The 20,885-nt window shown below is 32.7% G+C and overlaps 1 protein-coding gene across 11 annotated transcripts in view; it reads right to left on the bottom strand.

The window, feature by feature from the left end:
* LOC117232235 overlaps positions 1–20,885 on the bottom strand; it is a 156,455-nt gene that overhangs the window by 16,323 nt on the left and 119,247 nt on the right. For all 11 annotated transcript variants that reach the window (XM_033491481.1, XM_033491479.1, XM_033491480.1 and 8 more), the window contains 3 exons: positions 8,855–8,957; positions 6,900–7,072; positions 1,705–2,137 (listed from right to left, as the gene is read on the bottom strand). In XM_033491481.1, the coding sequence (XP_033347372.1) occupies positions 1,705–2,137; positions 6,900–7,072; positions 8,855–8,957 (709 nt within the window). The remainder of the gene's footprint in view (positions 1–1,704; positions 2,138–6,899; positions 7,073–8,854; positions 8,958–20,885) is intronic.

Raw genomic sequence — 20,885 nt, forward strand, 5'->3', positions numbered from 1 at the left:
GCAAATGATTTTTAAAAGTGTACATGTACTCTTCGTAGAGATAGAGTTAAGTGCTATTTACACTACAAACAACATTTCGCGGTTTTCGCGCTGGGTCAAATGTAATATATCTTAAATATCTTCAAGAGTATAGTGTTATATGTAATTCATGTATGCGCAATTGAATTAAAAGCGTAGAATAATATTTTTTTGCTCGAGTTTGATTTTGCGAGAAAATATATTTGTGAAAATAGGATTTGTCGAAGGACATTATAATGCTTATTGTTTCTATATATAACACTTACGCGACTTTTATGAGTTATTAAACTGAAGAAGCATAAAGGAGAATTTTATCAAGCGTACTTTATTTTATCCGGCTACCTAAAAATCTATTTTCATGAAAATTAAACCTTGCATGATCAAATTTTATTTTACACTTTCAATCTATTTTCAGGAATCACCTTTCACCCACATATATAATACTTTCGATCTTACCCTGTATGCATATATTTTATAAATATGAAAATATTTAAATAAATCTGAAATGTTTTCAAAAACATCGTGACAAAAATATTTTTTATAACTTTATAATTATTTTTTTATATTATTATAATCACGTCAGATATGATGTGAAGAGAAAATAAAAGAAAAATGGAAGAAGCGAAAACAATTAAAATTTGTTAATATTATTCAATTGTTTATAATTTTAGTGAAAGAATGGGATTATGTTTCTGATCAATCAAATAGCGTAGTTACGATAAATTTTGATAAAAGAAGGATTTGTCGAAGTCGAAGCTTGTGTATTCTATTAGTTTGTTATTTCTACGTAGCTCGAAGAGTAGAATTAATTTCACCTTGATTCTACCATGTAGTTTAACCTAATTAGGCGGTATTAAAGGCTCCTGTGAGAGTTAGGATATTACTATTGCTTACTTACACTGTTTAGTCTCTAAACTGTGCCACTGGATACGTCTATATTACGCTTGTAAGCAAAATGTTTGACTTGTACTACTTGTTTGATGCCTAATTCCCGTTATAGAACTTTCCAAACTGTCTCATTTCTACTTCATTTAATATTCCTTTTGCAGTTGGGATTTTCAAGAGGTTCCAATTAATTCTACAGTTACATTGACAATTTTTTGTGAAATATTTAATCGATATTTATGATGTTTCAGATTGTCCTATCCAGTTACTTTTCAAGATATTATTTAAAAAGACTTCTAGATCCTTATAATCTTTCTTATATCAATGATCTATTCGGTTACACTAGTCTACGATAAATCAAACCACTTACATATTCCATTTTAACAATGATATTTAACTTATCTTTTTTTCAAATTTTAATAATTTATAATCCATGTCATTATATTACTGTGGTTACCGTTTCTCCATATAATTTACTTTTTAAACTCTCCATTTTATTTTATATATTTTCAGTGTTTTATCCAACACTGCATCTGTTAACAATTACAAAATATGACATATTTGCAATTTTTATCGTATTTGTAATAACATATTGCGCTTTGTTTCAACTTATCACGGCCCTTCTAGCTCATTTTTTCAGGATAAACCTGAAACCAGTGCTTCGAATGACTTTTAAAAACAGGAATTTCGAAACCCGAAAAACTACAAATATGTCATGTAAATATCGCCAAAAATTAAAAATCTAAAACTACGCAAACTATTCGCAAATGCTTCCAAAAAATACAAAATATCGCCAAATACCTGTCAGCAAATACACAGCTCGCAGGAATTAGCCCGTGTACAGTGTAACTGATGGCTCTGACGAGAATTCTGAATTGATCCCGGCTATTCAATGTTTCCTGCTTGATACTTAGTATCACCGGGCCAAGATCTTCGTCGTTGGCAAAATAATTCCAATGTTCAGTTCCGTAGAAATATTTTTCATAGGTCTCTTGTTCGACAGAGGTCAGCTCGAATCCTTGATTCTTTTCCCATTGTTCCTCGATCGTGGTCTTCTTCCTGGGCACTTCGTCGGTATCCGACTCTTGTTGAACCTCAGCCAATTCAGTGTCAGTCGCTTCTCCGCTCTCGCTCTCGTCCCAGATCGTGTCAGAAGTGATTTGCTGTCTAGAGCACTCGATCCAGTAGCCAGGTGTAGGTACCAGATTGTGAGGAAACTCGTTGCAGAACTCATCTATGGAAATATTTAATATTCTACTTAATGATGTGATTTAGTTTGAGCCGAAGGGGTTTGTAAAGTGGTTGAATCCGTTTGGGGATTTTTAGGATTAAATTGGGATTAACTTAATTGCCTTTTTATTACATGACGAGTAAACTAAATACTGTGGGAGGGATAATCATTTTTAGAAACGTATATATTAATTTTATGAATAATATTATATGGATCTTGGTAAATTGTAATGTTAATTTTAGGAATGACAAAATATTGATAATATCTAGAATGATATAATAATATTCATAACAATTTTTGCAATAATTTCTTAGATTAAAGTATCATTTCACGTCGTAGAAAATTAATCCAAAGTAAATTTCTCTTTAATAACAAAAATTTCAATCAATCTCAACGTCGTCAGCGTAACTTTCCTCAAGATCTCAAGTAAACCGAAAACCATTCCAGCAACACGCAAGTATGATACTTCACACGCTTCGAAATCCATTTTCTCCGCAAATTTCATTTCTCAATATTATTATCAGTTCAGTCTGTTGCCCTCCTTTTTTGAGACAACACTCGAAACGCGGCAGAAGTTTCAGTGAATCCAACCTCTTTTTACAGTCGATCTGCTTACTGTGATCTATACTATCTATCTATAGTGATGTATAAAATTTGAATGCTCGAAGCTTTAAAGCTCAACCTTAATGGAGTTTTTAGCATTGACATCAAATAGGGTTCAAACTTTCGACAGTTTGAAGTGGACGTTTCGAGTCTCAGTTGCAGATATTTTTTGAGTTGCACGTAAAGAAATGAATAATAATCCCGTGGTAATTTATGGAATAAGAAATGTCGTTTGAGGCTTACTTTTCCAGTTACAATTTAATTTCACGAAAATTCGCCTCTATTTCATTCATGCTTCCTGTTTCTCACTCTAACAATATAGTTAATAGAGCGTTTCTATTATAAAGGTAAATTGTTTATAACTGAAAAATATGCTTCAAGTATTTTATACACAGCTTATAAATATCGCTAACTTTTCTAACCTGAACACCCTAACTCCCTTCTAAACACTTCATACTTATTCGTACACTACTCAAAACAAGTAGACAATTTAGTTCAAAAATCTAAGAAAAATCTAAAATTAGAAGACAGTATCCCTTTTCCGACTGATATATCCATATTCTTTTCAATGATAGTACGCAAATAAATCTTTATTAAAGTATCACACAAATAAAACGTCGATTCGTATTAAGCCTATAGAAACTTTTCCATCCATCACGAAGCAACAGCTTCATCGATCTAAACGATCTCCCCCTCTTTCAGAACATTTTTCCAAACCACGTGGAAACGCGAGTAGGAAAATGGAGGCCAGGAAATCATTAAAGGAAGCAATCCGATCCGTCCTTCTTACAGTCGAATCCGACCTATATCGAACCTTCGCTACTGGGGCTGACCTGTTTCAGGGATTTCTCCTTCCACGTGCAACGTCGACTATCCGTCCACTTAGACACGTATCATCGATAACGCGTTTTCCCCTTCGTAACAGCCAGCTTCTCGTTCTTCGATTCGCCCTTTTTCCTTCCCATTCTCTCTCTCTCTCTCTTTTTATCTTTCTCTCTTATTTTTTCCTATAGAACGTCGACGATACCGCAGTCGACTCACTGTAAGGTAGAACACCAAACTGTTTATAGACAGGCTTGGTATTCGAACTTAAAGTGAACCGGCCCCGGTGCATCCCCGTCTTCTGGTCGTCTTACCACTCCTTTAATCTCAGCTTTCTCTCAGCAGGAACTAATGGTCTGTAGTGCTTCGTAAATTCGATCGTCGATACTTGAGAGGGGACGGGGGGATAGCACGTTCCAGTTTTTCACTCCTTCCGATGCTGCTCCTCTTGCCGCTTCTTCTTCGTTCGTTTCTAACGGTTACAGGATCGCGAGATCCCCTTCGAAGTGATAAAATAACGATCGAGGGTTGATTCCTGCGAAAACTCTCGGTTTCTTTCGATCGAAGATGAGTTTAGGCGGAAAGGTTCGGCGAGCTTCTTTCGCTGGTTTTTTGGAGAATGAAGGTAGTGTTATCACGATGTCGAATGAAATTTTTGATGGATCGAGGCTGTTTGTATGTGAGGAAGCTTTTTCTGGCGGCAAATATCGATTGAAAATTTTCTCTTGTTTGTAACTTTGTATTTGCCGCGTTCTTCTTTTTAATCTTACAATCTCCGGGTTTATGTGTATCTTATATGTTTGTTGTATTTGTAGGTGTTTTAGCAATTGCAGAGGACAGAGTGAAATTGAGATATAGAAACACTCCTGATACTTATGAAATTATATAGAATATTTATACCTTAGTGCAGTACGTTTGAAAATCTTATTACTTGCATCAGAAATAGTAATGTTACGAATAAGATGAGATAGAAATTGGAAACTCTTTGTAGAAATATGTCTCGGTTGAATCTTATTTCATAATATTTCTTATATTTTACTTTTATTATTATATTATTTTACTTATCCTTCAGAATCTTCCTTTTTTTTATCGAAAACAGTAACGTTGAAAACGAGATGCAACGAAACTCCAAATCTTTTTATATCTCGTGTTAAATTACTCGTAATATTTTCATTTTACTTGGGTGCCCTTTAAAATCTACATCTACCGAAAATAGCAATGTTGAAAATGAGACGAAGCGAAAACTCCAATGCTTTTATACCTCGTGTGAATATTATTTTTAATAAAACTAGACAAATTTACCTATACTGTCTCATACATGTTTTAATTACATCATTAATGTTACATCGATTTTTTTGGCTTTTTAGTAAATTCTATAATAGTAGAACTGTTGTTACGTTGTTGTTAATAGAAATTCCGTATAAACATTTATTTGACCTTTTGCATTCGATATGATTCGTCGAATGATTCGTGCAAAATGAATGTTTGTTACTGCAAGGGAATATTTTTAACGTAGCATCTGCATGGATTTAAGTGAACTTTATTAATTTTGTGCATGAACGGTGCTGCGGTTGTCATTTTCTTTCAGTGTATCAAATTAAATAACGATTGAGTTATATATACGAAAATAAATTTGTAAAATATTTACTGTGTTGTGTAAACGTATAGAATATTAAATTATTCATAATTTTGTCAAATTATAGTAGTATCCCTTTTATTAAGCTTCCCAAAAGCGAAAGACAATCGTTGATGAAACGGATTCGCCATTTTCGTTACATTTTGTTGTACACTTAATTACATTGGGCGATATGTTATGGAATATATCAAACATTGTTATTCAACCGTTGAAAGATGCAAATTATACACTATTGTCATGTTACAATGGGTATTTTTATGCATGAAATATATTGAAATTGCAAATTTTTTGAAACGAAATTCCATTCTCGTTCTTTGTAAGCGTTGATTGAAATTGCTGAAAGATTGAAGATTTTCAGGAATTGAGTAAAAATTTCTTTTTTAAATTCCTTACCAATTATTGTGTAAATCTAATAACAAATATAATATATACTGGTACCATGTGAAATGTATTGATTGTATATTTAGATTGCGATAAATTTTATTTGAAATAAACTTTGGAATTACATATTTTAGTAAATGCTAGCAGGTTTGAAATTAAATTTGAAAATTTTTAGATCGTGTATAATTAAATTATACGTAAACAATAACTTTTTAAGCAACTTCAAGTGGAATTATATTTACCATTATCAAATATTTTCTACCGAACTAAAGCTGAACAATATCTCTACTTTTGTGAATTAGTAAATAACACGATTGTTTCACTCACGACGACAAACATGTCCCTTGAAATAACAAATAACTTGAATATGTGAAACACGTTCGTTGAATTAAGAGGCTCAATATTGCAAAACATGTTTATTTGTTTAAATGATTCGAGGATGCAAAACATGTATATTCGTTCCACGTTCCTTCAAATATGTCGAGATATATTCCAGTACCATTAAATGGAAATATGTTTACTACTGTGATAAGGTTTTAATATGATTTTTGTGCCTTTTATAAATTAATCTCTTTGATAGAAAATTTTTCTTTTCGCAATCAACCTCTCTTCATTAAAACAGCTACGAAACATATTAAATTTATGAAATATCTTTCTCGATGATTCCATGATCTATCCATCGTAAGAAACTTCAATTTTTAACATATTTTTTAACACTACAGTCTAAAGTAAACTTTTTATAAATCGAATCCGAATGTTTACTCAACCAAAGTTCTATAAAATAACAAGACACTGTAACTGCACCGATATCTAACCATAATTCCTTCTCTTTCTTCAATTCTTGTTACATTACAGTCGATTCATGAATATTTATTATCTTTCGTCTATCTCTTACAATGTTATTGAGATTTTATTAAATTTAAAAATCAGTTCAATCAAGGAAACGCGATTTGTGACAAGTCCTTAATTAAAAAGGCTTATAGAAATAAATATTTACAGTCCAAAATATGGTATTCGCCAAAGCTGACGAATTAATTTGTCTTTTCTAGTTAACATCGTAAGAAAGTCGACGAAAATAAGTGGAGAGGAAGGAAAGAGATCGCCAACTTGTACCAGCGTGCATATGTATGAGTCGATGCTACAGGTGGTTTCCCTTGTCTTGGATTATGCGCTTTTGCATACAAGCTGGTGGCTTCGTTCGCTGTTAGATATCGAAATCGACCGTCTCGAATTAAAACGAGATGCTTAACACCTTATTTCTTGCTTAACACCTTATACCGTGGAACATTGTATGTAGAAGATTCATAAATTAATGAACCGTACCTGAGCAAGCTTGCGGTGGTAAGGGGAAGATTAAGGTTGTCGATGATTTTCTTCGGGCAACTGCGCAGCCTAAACTTTGTGGTTTGAAGCTGCGCAACTGCTGCATGAAGTCCGAGCACTCCATCAGCGCCACGTCAGCGAAGTGAAGATCGCAAAGTATTTGGTTCTTGAACCTACGGAACAGAAGAAATTGATGATCCTTCGCGTCGTTTGGGTAAGTGTATACCACACAGAACACAGTTTTTGATTAATGAACGTCGAACATGCTGCATAACGAGCTGATGGAACATCTTTTCCTCATTTCCAATATCATCTTTCGCTTTACCTGTTTATGCATATAATATTTGTTCAAGCAGATTTTTAACGAAATCTTGTTTGGAGATTGAAAGTCGTTCGTTACTCAATGATTTTCAAATGAACAAATTCTGTTTTCTTTTGCAATTTTGCTAAGGATCTTTGGGTTTTTATGATTTATATGTAGACTACAGATATTCACGCTGGCTAACAGTCGGCGAATTTTTATAAATATGATTTAAAAGTCGAAACCTCGACAGAAATATTTTATCCTGGTTATGTATACGTTTCCTACATTTTTGAAGCTTTGACATTTTTTATTGATTGCTGGGTCGAACGTTTCGAAGAAAAAGCTGTAAATTTTCGAATTTTCATATCAAATGTAGAAACGTGTCACTTGCTATTTCATTCTCATATTGTTTGATATTTTTGTCTCTATATGGAGTCATAACTTTTTATTCCTGCGCTGATTAAATAGCGGAAAACTATTGAAACTTATCCTGTTATTGTACAATTAAACAATTTCTCATGACGTATCAAAAGTATGAAAAAATTATTATTAATACTTGTTATTTTTCGTCTCAATCTTATACTACATTTTTTATTACTATATGTTGCGTTACTATATTGACGATATATCGGCTGGTAAACTATTTGTTTCAGTATCTCAACTAAATTGTATATATTTATAGGTCGATGTGTAATAAAAATAACTGTTCTTCCCTCGGGACGTATGGTAAAACGAACACTATACATCTTTTCATTCTATAAATTTAATAGCTTCTGCAGCTATATACTTTGATATTACTTCACGTTCAACGATATAATATTCACAATTCATAAACGTTCTCTGTTGTCGTATTAAACCATTCCGAATATTTTAATACTAATACATACATTATATTTATTACAATTAAGCGATAAAAAGATATGATAAAAATTTATTATCATATAGATTTATTTCTTTATATTATTACTACATATTTCTTATTTCTTTCAGGTGGTAGAATATCTTCAATTATTCTATCCTATATGCAATAAAAACGTATACGATACGATTTTCGTTCTATGGATCGATTCCCCGATCCAGTTCACCAGAAATGCGGCGATGCATTTCGAGAATCACGATCGTTCCAATTCCGATCGACCGAATCGTATTTCCAACGATATGACGTTTTTCCACGTCATGTGGAAATGCGTTTTACGATGAAAAATCCGCAGTGAAGCGATCCCGAGGTCTTTTAAACCTAGACCAACCGCTAGAAAATAGACAACCTGAATCCAAGTGTTTTTATTAGAAAAATTGATATACGAAACACCTGCAAAATAAAAATTACCTTTCCATATAAACTTAAAATAACAATCGCGATCTATATAATGGTATACTACGTACAACGACGATTTTTACAATTTTAGGATTCTCAGGCAATTGTTGCGATACAATTTTAATTTACAATTTTTAAACTACTAAACAACTTTCATAATTTTATTCGACAATTGTGTAGAAACTTTAAAAGGAATAACAATGTAAAAAAGGAAGAGATGGATAATAAATTCATAGCTTAATTTCTGCATTGACGTGATAAGCAACATGGAAGTGTTAATTATATGTTCGTCTACATTTTTATAATTTTCTTCGTGTATTAACATTTTCTACTCACCGCCTAGCCCGTTTCTGGTTGGGTCCCGTGAGATTCAGGCCACAGCTATTACATTTTAGGCATTCCTCATGGTAGTGATTGTTGTCGTACAGCGGCGACGGTTCTTGAAACAATAAAAACAATACTTAGTTGATTTAACCCTTCGGCAATTATTTTATAGACAATTTTACACTCTATTGTATTTAGTATATATGATCTTTTATTTATCATGATATTAGATTGATTTAATAGATATGACAGAAGAATTTATATTTATTAGATCAATTTAGTTTTAACATGTAGAAAACAATGAGATAACAAAGAGATCAATTGTTTAAAGTTGATACGATTTTACTAATTACAATTATGTGAACTGATTAAATGGAATAAAATTATTCTGATTAAATAGAGAAATTAAACAATTTAGTATACCTAGACAAAAGCACCAGGAAAAGATAGGACTTGCAAGTGAATTTTCTTATAAATACTAAGACTAGAGAAAGAAGTTTCTCGCCGGAGATTCAGGAAGAGAGAAAGTTAATAACGTGAATTGAGATGAAAAGAAATTAAGTAGAGCGACCTGCTGTTTAAAATTCACCAAATATCTCCAATCATTTTGATTTAAGTCTTTTCAGCTAAAACTTCCTTCGTCGATAACGTAACTCCCTAAGAAATTATTCCACTGAAAGAAAAAAGTTTATAAAATTAATGAAACCTTCCGCGAAACGAATTTCCAATGATTAGTCCAAAATCAATAGAACCACCACCGTTTACAATTTTTTAGAACTGTTAGAGTAGTTAAATTTCGCTCACGACTTTCTGGAATTCGTTAGATTTTTATAATTTATAATTTATTCAAATTTTCTCAACAAAATTGTCCTATAGTTCACTTATGAGGAAGGAAATTTACTATTTCGTTCTATTTTTTTTTATTGTTATTATAATACAAAAACAATAATACTTTGATTTCGAAAATGTTTCTACAAAGTATAATATTTTATATACAGTAAAGTGTAATGCTATTTCCATAAAATAATATTCTCAAAGTATTACGGATCATTTATTAAAAATGAAACAGCTTGGAAAATCAATACTTTTTAGACATTTCAAATGTTCGATCGAATTTTTTAAAATTAAATTACGTGGCATTCAAAAGAGTAACATAAACAGTATTAGTGCTATAAAAGATGGATATAATATAAATGGTATTGATATAAGATTTTTGTTCTAACTTTTTAAGAAGACGCCTAGGAATTTATGTTTGTTCAATGTTTATATAATATGTTTACATTTTATCTAATATTTTTGTACAATTTCTTAATTTTACTCGTGAGACGTTCACATCCTTTCATGGAAAGAAACTGGAATATTCTGCATAAGTATTATAGTTTTTATCTCCATTGTAGCGATAGCAGTAAAAGCCGACATTAGCAAGTAGTATAGCCCAATATTTCATCCCCCGACTTTACCGATTTTACATATGTATGTCCTATCTACATACAATTCTTTTCTAGTTTCTTGCACTTATTTTAACAAACAATTACTGTTAGATATTGTTTTGTTCAGTCATATTCAATTGCTTTTTTTGGTTTATTACATTTATCATGAATTATTTTTCAATAAAGCCATGGTGAAAGCTGAATAATCAATCACTTCAGATAGAATTTTCAAAGGCAGAAATAATTCACGCGTTTTATTCAAAATATTGTACATGATAAAATAATATTATATTACGAAGAAAAACGGCAATTATTTAGTATTTCACACTCTGAACCTACTATACACACTGATACTTGCATACATCTTTAAATATGATTTTAAAGATTATATTTTTTAAAAAATTGTGACTGTTCAGTTTGTTCGTCTCTCATTAGTCTATATACGCTTATAATAAAATAACATATTATAATTGTAATTATATCGAATTTATAACTCCAATTTACTCGATATTGTATAACATACAATCGACTGTGAATTAATCTAATCACTGTACCGCGGATGTTTATACGATATTTTCAATGTTTCCCAATATATTTTATGAAACGGAACCTACATAAAAACTTTTCTCTCACGTACCAAACATTACAAAAAGTATCCTACTTTGTCCATCTCAAATATTTATATTAAATATTACGCATTCTGCGAATTGTTGCAATTTTAAATTTCCCAAAAGCGCATGAACATCCTCAGTCTAGTTATCACAAAAGTTGAAATTACTTTAACGAAACAAAAATTACATAAATCTGAAGCTTTAGCGTAAAACTTAGTAGTCGCAAGATATCTTGGAAGTTCTTTTTTTTTTCATGCCCTAAATCGCCTTCTTTCTTCTCTTTTTCCTCGTGTTTTATACTTAACGACCACTCGCCAAGGGTGTGGCCTCTCTTTCTTTCGTGCCGCTGCCGTGGGGACCATAAAGAATTCCAGCGCGTGCCAAGCGTGGAATGTTGATATCGCCGGGTAGAAGGAAGGCGCCGCGGCGCCGGCGTCGAGACGCGTTTGTCGTGACCGACTCTCTGAAGTCTAATTGCACGCACGCACGCGTGCAGGTTATCACGCGAGTAAATTCAGACGTTTCATACTTCTCAGTGCGAATCTTTGACAGGCCAATGACCGGAAATTTACATTTTTATTATGCCACTTTGGTAATTTCGAATGCTGCGCGACTGATAAGTAGCTGGATGTGATTTAGACGACAAAGGGATTCGCTAAGCTTTTGAAAGAGCTTTTCGCCGCTGAGTAACGGAAATGCGAGGTACTTAGTGGGATGGATTAGACGCGAGAAGTGGATTAATTGGAATCGGTTTAATACTATTTTATTTCCTCACTCTTGGAAATTCGAATAATTGCGCCAAATGTAAGAAATTTAGACGAAAGGGTAGTTTCGAGAGTTTTGCATTCGTGCGAAACAAATTCTTTTCTTTTTAGATCGCAGTCTTTGTATACGTGTACGACGCGATAAGGATGATGGATTTCTAATGAGGCAAAGTTTTACATTTTTATTACATTATACCGTAATTTGGAACAGCGTAAGAGATAAGAAGCTTGGATGAATTAAGGAAGCTCGTTTTCAGCTTTCTTAGAAATGTGAGTAGTTGGGCAGATTACGAGAAGTTTTCACGAACTATAGAGTAATAAACAAGCAGATAGAAAGTAATTAGAAATACGAAGATTATAAATATTTGTAATATAAGACATATAAAAATTCTACAATTAGAATATACAACAATTTTTTGGAAAATACTTGTACGTATATAGATCTATAGGTAAAGAGAAAGCGAAATTAGTTTATCACGTTATTAAATAATATCATTGTTAATTAATCAACTATTAACAATTTAAAGGTATGAATAAAACGCAAAGTATTATAAAACGTGGCATAACAAGCAGAAACTCAATTTTAACCGATTATAATGATATAATAAGAGCATTTCCTTCTTATCGTTGAAACAAAAAGATACGCTTTATAAGATATGATATGATCATTTTTAATTGGACGCAGAAGGAGCATAGATTAAATGGAACAGATCTATCATTTTAATTGGCAGTACTTACATAACAGCGTATAAAAATACTCACAAATGGTACTTACATATAATATAACAAACGTCAAATGAAATGAAAAATTTCATTAAAACGGATCGTACCGCTCGTCCATAAAAACAATTATATCGCACAAAGTATCAGCATACATTTCATAAGAAAACATACACAAATTATGCAAATTACGGTATCTGTTCAACGTGATATCACGATCAATTTCCCAATAATCCAATTATATCATCGACGAGAAGAAATCGCGCGAAACGGGAAACGTTTGCCCCGAACTGGAAGAAGTGCGCTAGCTGGGACAGGAAATTGTTGATGCAGAGCTCCCGAGAAGCTCGAGTCTAATCTCCAAGTTTAATCGATACGACTATTAGAACAAAATGAAGTATCCCACGAGCTTGTCTCTTCGTCTCTTCGTACGCCTACAATCTCGTATCTTCGTAGAAACACGAAATACACGTCACACACCACTACATTATCAACACTGTAGCTGGTTGAAGGGTTAACGCTCTCCTAAACAGGAAGTGAACTTCACGTGCTGATTCGCGACGCGATAAACGAGATAAAGTTCGGAACTTGTAAAAGGCGCGCGATAAAGCCCGATTAATTATGATTCCCGCCAGGGATAATAAAGCGTAATTCAACGAAAGATCCGTGGGGAGACGAGCCAGGACAATTTTAATATTGCTGTTGCAAAATTATTCGCGTCCTTTCGTTTATGGATCTCAGGGCAACGCGTTGCGGTATTTATTAGTTTGCCGCGTTTATTAGTTTGCCGGAATAGAGGGAAGAAGGTGAAGTAAATGTAAGAGAAAGATTAATATAAGTGGAACGTTATAGGAACATATACGTTTCATTTTTAGGATTATAGTGAACATACAGTCACCATAATATTTGAGCTGATTCCGGTAGTATTGTGAAAGAATGCTTTGTGTAAAAATTTATTTATGGTAAATGTAAGTACACGTGGAAAATGATAAAAATATTTTTGTTCAATTTTCTTAAATAATACAGTGCAAATATAGTGCAGGCAAATGATATACTTGTTGTTATGTACATTGTATCGTAAAAACTAAAGCATTCAAATGAGCGTTTCGTATGTTATAATCAAATAATATTCATGCATTCACAAGTGACAATTTTAAGGATTCTTTTATTCATGTCTGTAGACGACAGACCTATGCAATAAATTTCTTTTCAATTACCACGGTACCGAAGCCTCTTGTTCTAGAAAATGTTCTACAAAAATCTGTTAACAGCGAGCTACAAGTTACAGAGAAATTGCGACGTGGACAAGGCTTGGTCGCGATTCTTCGTGCAGAATGGCAAACGAGAAAATGGAGAAAAAGAAGTTACGAGGCAAAAGCACGCGCGTCACCGCGGTAAGCCCGGTTTATCGGCGCTTTAACCTCCGCTTCTCTCCTCGTGCGAGCCAACAAGCATCCGGCTTATCTGGCTCGGTCGTCTAAAAGCGGGATCTCTGTCGTGGCTCGTAAAGAAAAGAAAGTAAAAAGGGAAGAAGTATCGAGGGATCGCGATCGGCGTGAAAAGGGAAACGGCTAGATTTTCCCTCGTATTGGTGAAATTCGGCTGAAAGCAAGGGACAATTAGAATATTCGTGGAAGGTGATTACGCGCGAATTCGCATGATTTGTACAGCGTACTCTTGATGGGAAAAATATAGTCAGTAATAAAAATATTAAAAAGATATAGTCGTACGATTAGCCAGGCTCGATAGTATACGAGTTTTTAATATCAAAATATAATAGAAATAGAAGTAGAAATAGAATAGAAACAGAAATCTGACAAGATAAACTGCTTACGCTTTGTCAAAAGTGCATATACGTCAACTGAGAGCTAATTCTTCTTTTCCAGTTGTAGGTTAATTTTTATCTGATAGGGTTGTCTATCGTCCCTGAATATTGCACGATGGTGACATCTAAACTGTAAAAATGCCTGTATTTCTGACTCAGTTGATGATATTGATATGATAAGATCAAAAATTATTTGAGAGATTGGGAAATATTTATTCATATATAAAATAACAAATTATTACTTTGATAATTGTGTAATTAAATGATCTGTATATTCAAATAAATAGCTCATGGTTATTGCAAAATGAATTTACTGTAATAAAATGATATATTATTTAAATAACCATTCCATAAATATTTCATTTATGTAATGCTTGTTTGGTTACACAACCGAGGCAAGCAAATGATCGTTATAAAACCATTACGTAATTGAAACTTAAAGTTTACAACAATAGGGAATTAATCATTCGAACTTATGAAAAAAATAATACGTAATGAAATAATTTAAAATGACCAAAGAAACTTATCAAACTTCTATGTATCCAAATTATTCCTATAAGTAACTTAAAGAATAAATAACTTATATAACAAGATAATGAAAAATTTCTAAAAGTCTCATAAATTAATAATTTCCATAAATAACTTAAACAGCACATAATTAAGATAATGAAGTAATTAAAATTTTTTAACAGCCTATCAAACTAGTTATCAGTAATCTTTAATTTATCCGCACATTCTTCTCGCGTTTCCTGAATTTTGCCTACGTTCCTCTAGTTTACAGAACTCTTCAAAATCTCACTTTCTACTAAATTTCGTTCACCATCCAAACACTTACTGTGTCGATTTTTAACTTCTCTCTATTTCCACTAGGTTATCATCATGCAATAGCATTATTTCTATACGTAGAATGCACGTGACAAATCAACCAAGAGAATTCAATTTGTAACATCGAAATGCAATTGTTAATATTTAATACATCCTGTCATATTACGTCTCTATGTCAACTATATGTATATTACGGTCATTTTCAACAAACCATATCATGTGACTTATAATTGTAAACTATTTGGTTAATCATCAGCAGAAACTTTATTAACCCTATTTGCTGAACATTTTTAATTTTGCTATTAGAACAATTTCGCTTATCTGCGGTTCAAATAACATTTCGACAGAAGATGCACGCCTCTGATAATTCTGATAAATTGATATGAATTTTCTCCGAAACTATAACTACAACTTCCAAAGAAACTGCCCCTATAAAATAAACTTAATTAGATGTTATCAACTTCATAAATATAGCAAGTTAAGAATTTTTATAGGCCTCTGCTATAAATATTCCTTATCGATTGCTTCAAGTATGTAATTCTCGCCGAACACTCTGTAAATTTAGTCCTAACAAATGTCAGGAATTTTTCTTCAAATTCGCCGAAACTCCTTCCATCATTTTTCCTTCTGATCTTCGTTTCTTCTATCTTCCCACGACCTTTCGAACTTCCTATCTCGTAAGCTGTTCCTCGAATTTCGTTTGAAACTTTCCTCCAAAAAATTCTCCTCGGCTCGGTCTCTTCTTCCTTTTTTTTTTTTTTTTAAATTCCTCCCCCTAAGACTACTAAATTCCTCTACTTCGAGCATGCCTCTACGATTCCACTGCTCGATTCTCTTTTCTCAACTCAACTTCGAAGACCCTCTCTCCTCTATCTTCTAAACCATACCATCCCTCGCTATTTCGTTCCTTAAGTACGGTCACTCCCTCGCACACCGACGTACACATACAGTTTTAAGTAACCCATCTAACTCGTCGAACGAACGCACGCACTTCCTCCAGCTTTATTCTTCAAATATCACGTAGGAACCATACTGAATTATCGATTAATAGAGCGTAGAATTTTATGCAAATTCATATTCCATTATAGCAAGTATTACAAAAAGTACTATAATTTGGGTATTTTATGTCTTTCCGTATTACGTGCATTCAGCGCTATAATTTTGCACTATCAAGTTTCTCGTAGACGCGTAAAAATCTACAGTCTGCTGATTAACGATGCTGATTAAAAATAGGAAAGGTCGAAGATTACTATGTTAGGTGAGTATAATTGAAATTATAAATCTGATTCACGGTAGCTAACGGTTCTTTTACACGTACACAATGACATATATACAATGATTAAAATGTAGGTCATTCCTTTATCTGTGTTTTCTTCATTGCCGAAGAATAATCAAAGATTAAAAAATTAAAGAATTGAAAATACGAGTGTCTATAGACGTAATTTAATAATAACAATGAAACGATGAAAGCCTGGAATATCTAGATACATTACGATTTCATTATGGTTTCGAAAGGACGATGGACACTTGTCAAGGCCATGAATCTCGAGAAACAAGCCTTTATAGAGCTCTACCAAGGCGCAAATTGCGTCTCGAAGAATAAGGAAACCCTATTACTTTCTGCTCTAGGGAAAACGTGTTAAGAGCGCAAGCCAGCGGAGAATAGAGTTCTTGGGGTCGTACCGCAACAGGTTTCGAATTTTTCCATCAGAACAGAAAGAAAACTAGAATGGTCAACGTCGTTGAAATATTTAGGCTTTAGAAGAATTAACTTGGGAAGATCGAAAGTTAACAAAGACCCTAAAAATTAATTTTCGCGATTCTTCGATCATATGGAATTATACGCCGTACAATTCGATTCAGTGACTCAAGAAAATTAGAATTGTGTAATCTTAATGATTTATTAACTGTATTATACACATATTAATTAAAATATATTATACTATATAATAACTATGTAATTATATTCTACTGTATTAATTAAGTGAAATAAGACTGTTACATTATATTAATTACATTTTTGCATTGACTATGCAAAGTATTCAGAATGACCTAAAATTAATAGTTTTAAGACATAAGCATCTTAATATTTCTTCGTAGTGCAGTTCAAAGAGAAGATACAATTTCGCATTTAAAATGCACCAACGCACGAATATGCATAAAATTAATATAAATACACAGCCCATTCTGAATTATTTAATTTTGTGGACACTTAAAAAATTCGGTATTTCAGGCACAAATCATTTATCGTTACAAAATAATTCATAACGTGAAACTTAACTTTCATTACAACATAATGCAACAGTAGAAATGATCTTCGTTAGAGTTAGTAAATTGTCTTCCATTTTATTTTCTAGATGAAGAAAAAATGCATGAAATTTGTAGCAATCTTAAAGAAAAATAAAGAAGGGGAACAAAGAGCTTGGCAATTAAAACGTTTCTAATGATGATCAGACGATCGATCGATCGTGGGCGAATTGAGTTGGCGTGTTAGATAGGAATTAGTAATGAATGCGGCTGCGTTGTCGGGAATTAATGACGAAAGACAATCGAGGCTAGACGGACTGAATTTATCGAAACTAATGAAATTCCTGGAATCGCGGGACGCTGGCGATTACGGTCACGTCCTGTTAAAATGATAATTATTTCTCAGGCAGTTATTACGGCTAGAATTCCTTGACGATTCTCGCGAACGAAAGAAGAAAAGGGAAAAAAGAAGAAATCGTAGCACCACGAAGTCACTTATTGCCAATCATCGAATCGATGGAAACGATATTCGTCTGTTCATAGAGATTTTGCTTCACAATTCATATCTTTTAATTCTTTCTTCAAAGTTTTACAAATTCTCTTTGAATTTTGTAATAATCGTTATATTACTCTTATGGCGCAAATACAAATTTTTAAATGACGAGTAAAAGGAATGAAAGTTTAATTGAAGAAATATTTCGAATTTTAATTTAAATTGATTTTCCATGACAACATATGAAATGACTTTGAATTTTATAGGCGAAATTAAACTTACCGGTAAAAATAAAAACATGTTAAATATAAAATTTTCGGATGCAAGATTCATCGATAACCGGATGAAAATTTAATAATTGACAGTTTGTAATAACTCAGTATCGATACCGATCAACTTCACTTTAGTTACTCTATTTCGAAAACTTCTTGCTCGATCAAGAAGTTTCATTTTCGTGTTTCATATCGATGCTATACTTTTATTCAATAAAGCCTAGCTACACTTTTCATCTTGTAATTTCATAAGTTGCAAAAGTTCTCTACAAGCCGATTTTCACACCCCTTTCAATGTTATACAATTACTTCTTTTCGAAAGATACTGTATCAAGATATTGCATGTTCGAAAAATGAAAGAGAAATTCATTTTTGAACATATCGATTTCACAAAGTGATATCCATATGTCCCTTTTATTCTGAACGTGGATAACGAGCCTCATTTTATGGGATAACGAATTTCATTTGTCTTCATTCATAGGAGTTTCTGCACAATTTTTTGTGCAATTTGGAGGCATATTACGTTTCGCGGATAAAAAATTATTTTTCTGCTTAAAAATATGTTGTTTCGTTTTTGCTTATTTCTAATTTACAATGTTTTAGGATACAGGATATAGGAAATAGGTTTAACGAAAAAGGAAATAAGGTGTAGGATATGGAATATAGAGTAGGATACACGGGGTGTAGGATATGGTCCAATAAATATTGGGCACAAGATGTGGGAAAAGGCATATGGAAAATGTGCTGTAGGATAAGGATATGGAAATATGAAATATAAAATATGAAATGGACATACACGCTGTTGAAATTAGAATGAAAGACACTAGAAAGGGCTAGAGATACGAAATGTGGAGTACAGAATGTAAAGAGTATATGAAGACGATTAATTGTGGGATACATGATATAAGATGTGGGATGTAAGATATAGGATATGGAAGATGGGATAGGATTCGCCAAGCAAGACTGCGGTTAGTTGCACACCTACTTATCAAGGATTCTAACTCAATTTTCTAGAAAACGGAGCTCTGCATGAAAAAGTTTTATTCTATATTTTTTACTTACTTTTATATGAGAAATTTCCTTCTTTCCGGTTGTATCACGATTACAGAAACACTCTGTATAAATATTCCCATAATCATGGTATCGATCAACTTATGTGAACAGAGGTAAAACTTCATGTCTTTCAGTAGTAAAACTCGATACATTACGCGACCATTTTATTCTCACCATTCCCTCAGGAAACTTCCGTTTAAATTACAATAAACATCAATATCGTACATAACCACTATACTTTGATCACGTATATTCCGAGTAATCAATATATCATGTATTTGTGATAACTTCCATTCGTAAATTCTATAAAGATGAACCGCCACCGAAGTAGTAAAAGTCAACGTCGGCAAGTAGTAGGACTCAATATTTTAGTCGTCGACCTATGCATCTTGCCATTTATCATTATTCGAAGGATTATGATTAATTCAATTAAAAAGGAAATTTTCCATCATATGCAATCATCCATTAGGAGTATTAGTTTCCAAGAATTCCAGGATTATTCAGATTATATTATAAAAGATAAATACAGTAGTTACGAAAAGACTTCAATAGAGCTGTAGTTTGATCTCGAATTTTTTAATTAGATTATTGGTTAAAAAAAAAAGAATAACGATATTGAATCATTTCTAACAAATACACGAGATATTATTTAAAACTAACAATCACACGACATTTAGTGCTTCGTATTTTATATTTTTCTTCTACTTGTTGAATTCTTACTTTAATCAGAGCAAATCGTACAATAACATTGAACTTTCCAACTCTATAAAATCGCCTAATCGCAAAACATCTTCCAATCTACCTTCGAAATTAATCTAAATCTTAAACAAACGTGTCAAAGTACACACACGAAGAAACTCGCAAGTCCATCCACCCTTCGGTCGATTAACATTTTTCGATTAAAAGCCCATCAAGCTGGCGTGACAAGCAGCAGGAGGAAGAGGTTAGATTAGGGAATAATACGATCAGGCCGTTCGATTGAATTTCCATTCGTCGGGCGCAATTTCTCTTCCTTCGTCCATCGCGGTCCATCGTCTTCCATCTAATGCTGCCATTGTACTCCGCCAGTCTACTACAAATGGTCCAGAGAAGGAAACGAACCGACCGATCGACCTGCTAGCTCTACGACTTTTTCTTTCTTTTTCCCATTTTATCCTCTAACTTTTTTCCTCGATATCATATTCTTGTTCTTCTACCTCTTTCGATTTGTATCTTTCCCCTGTTTCATCGTTAAATGTTGATAAGTGACATATCGTAAGCTTGTCTGACAATTTAAAACTTATGTTACGATTACGATTGCAATTAGATTTGGATGTTTATGCAAATTCATGTTTTTATGAAGACATATGAAGAAATGGAATTTAAATATGGATTTGTTTTGCTCTCTAAATTTTACAATACATTTTACAATACAATAGGATTTCTAGTAACCAGCGATACAACCAGATGGGAAATAATTCTACGTAAAAGAAGAAATTGAAGATGTAAAATAAATTTTGTTTATGTGACGCATCGTTTCCGAGAAAATCGAGACTGAAAAATTGCAAAGTATACTTAAACTTTGCCAATTAACTGAATAGAAACAAATAATCGTCAGAAGGTTAAACTGCAGGTGAAAATAAGTCGAAAATGTAGGATAAATATCTTTCTCAAGATGTTTTGTTTTCGAGAAAAATAAATTTCAAAATGTATCACGTGTGTGCTGTAGACCAGTTCTTAAACTAAACATATTCAAACTTTATTTGCTTGAAAATGAGGCCTTAAATGGGAAAACTTTATTTCACATTTTTTCGCATGTAGCGC

The sequence above is a fragment of the Bombus vosnesenskii genome, unplaced genomic scaffold (genome assembly GCF_011952255.1).
Source record: "Bombus vosnesenskii isolate JDL3184/JDL3185 unplaced genomic scaffold, Bvos_JDL3184-5_v1.1 scf7180000013285, whole genome shotgun sequence".
Classification (NCBI taxonomy): Eukaryota; Metazoa; Arthropoda; class Insecta; order Hymenoptera; family Apidae; genus Bombus; species Bombus vosnesenskii.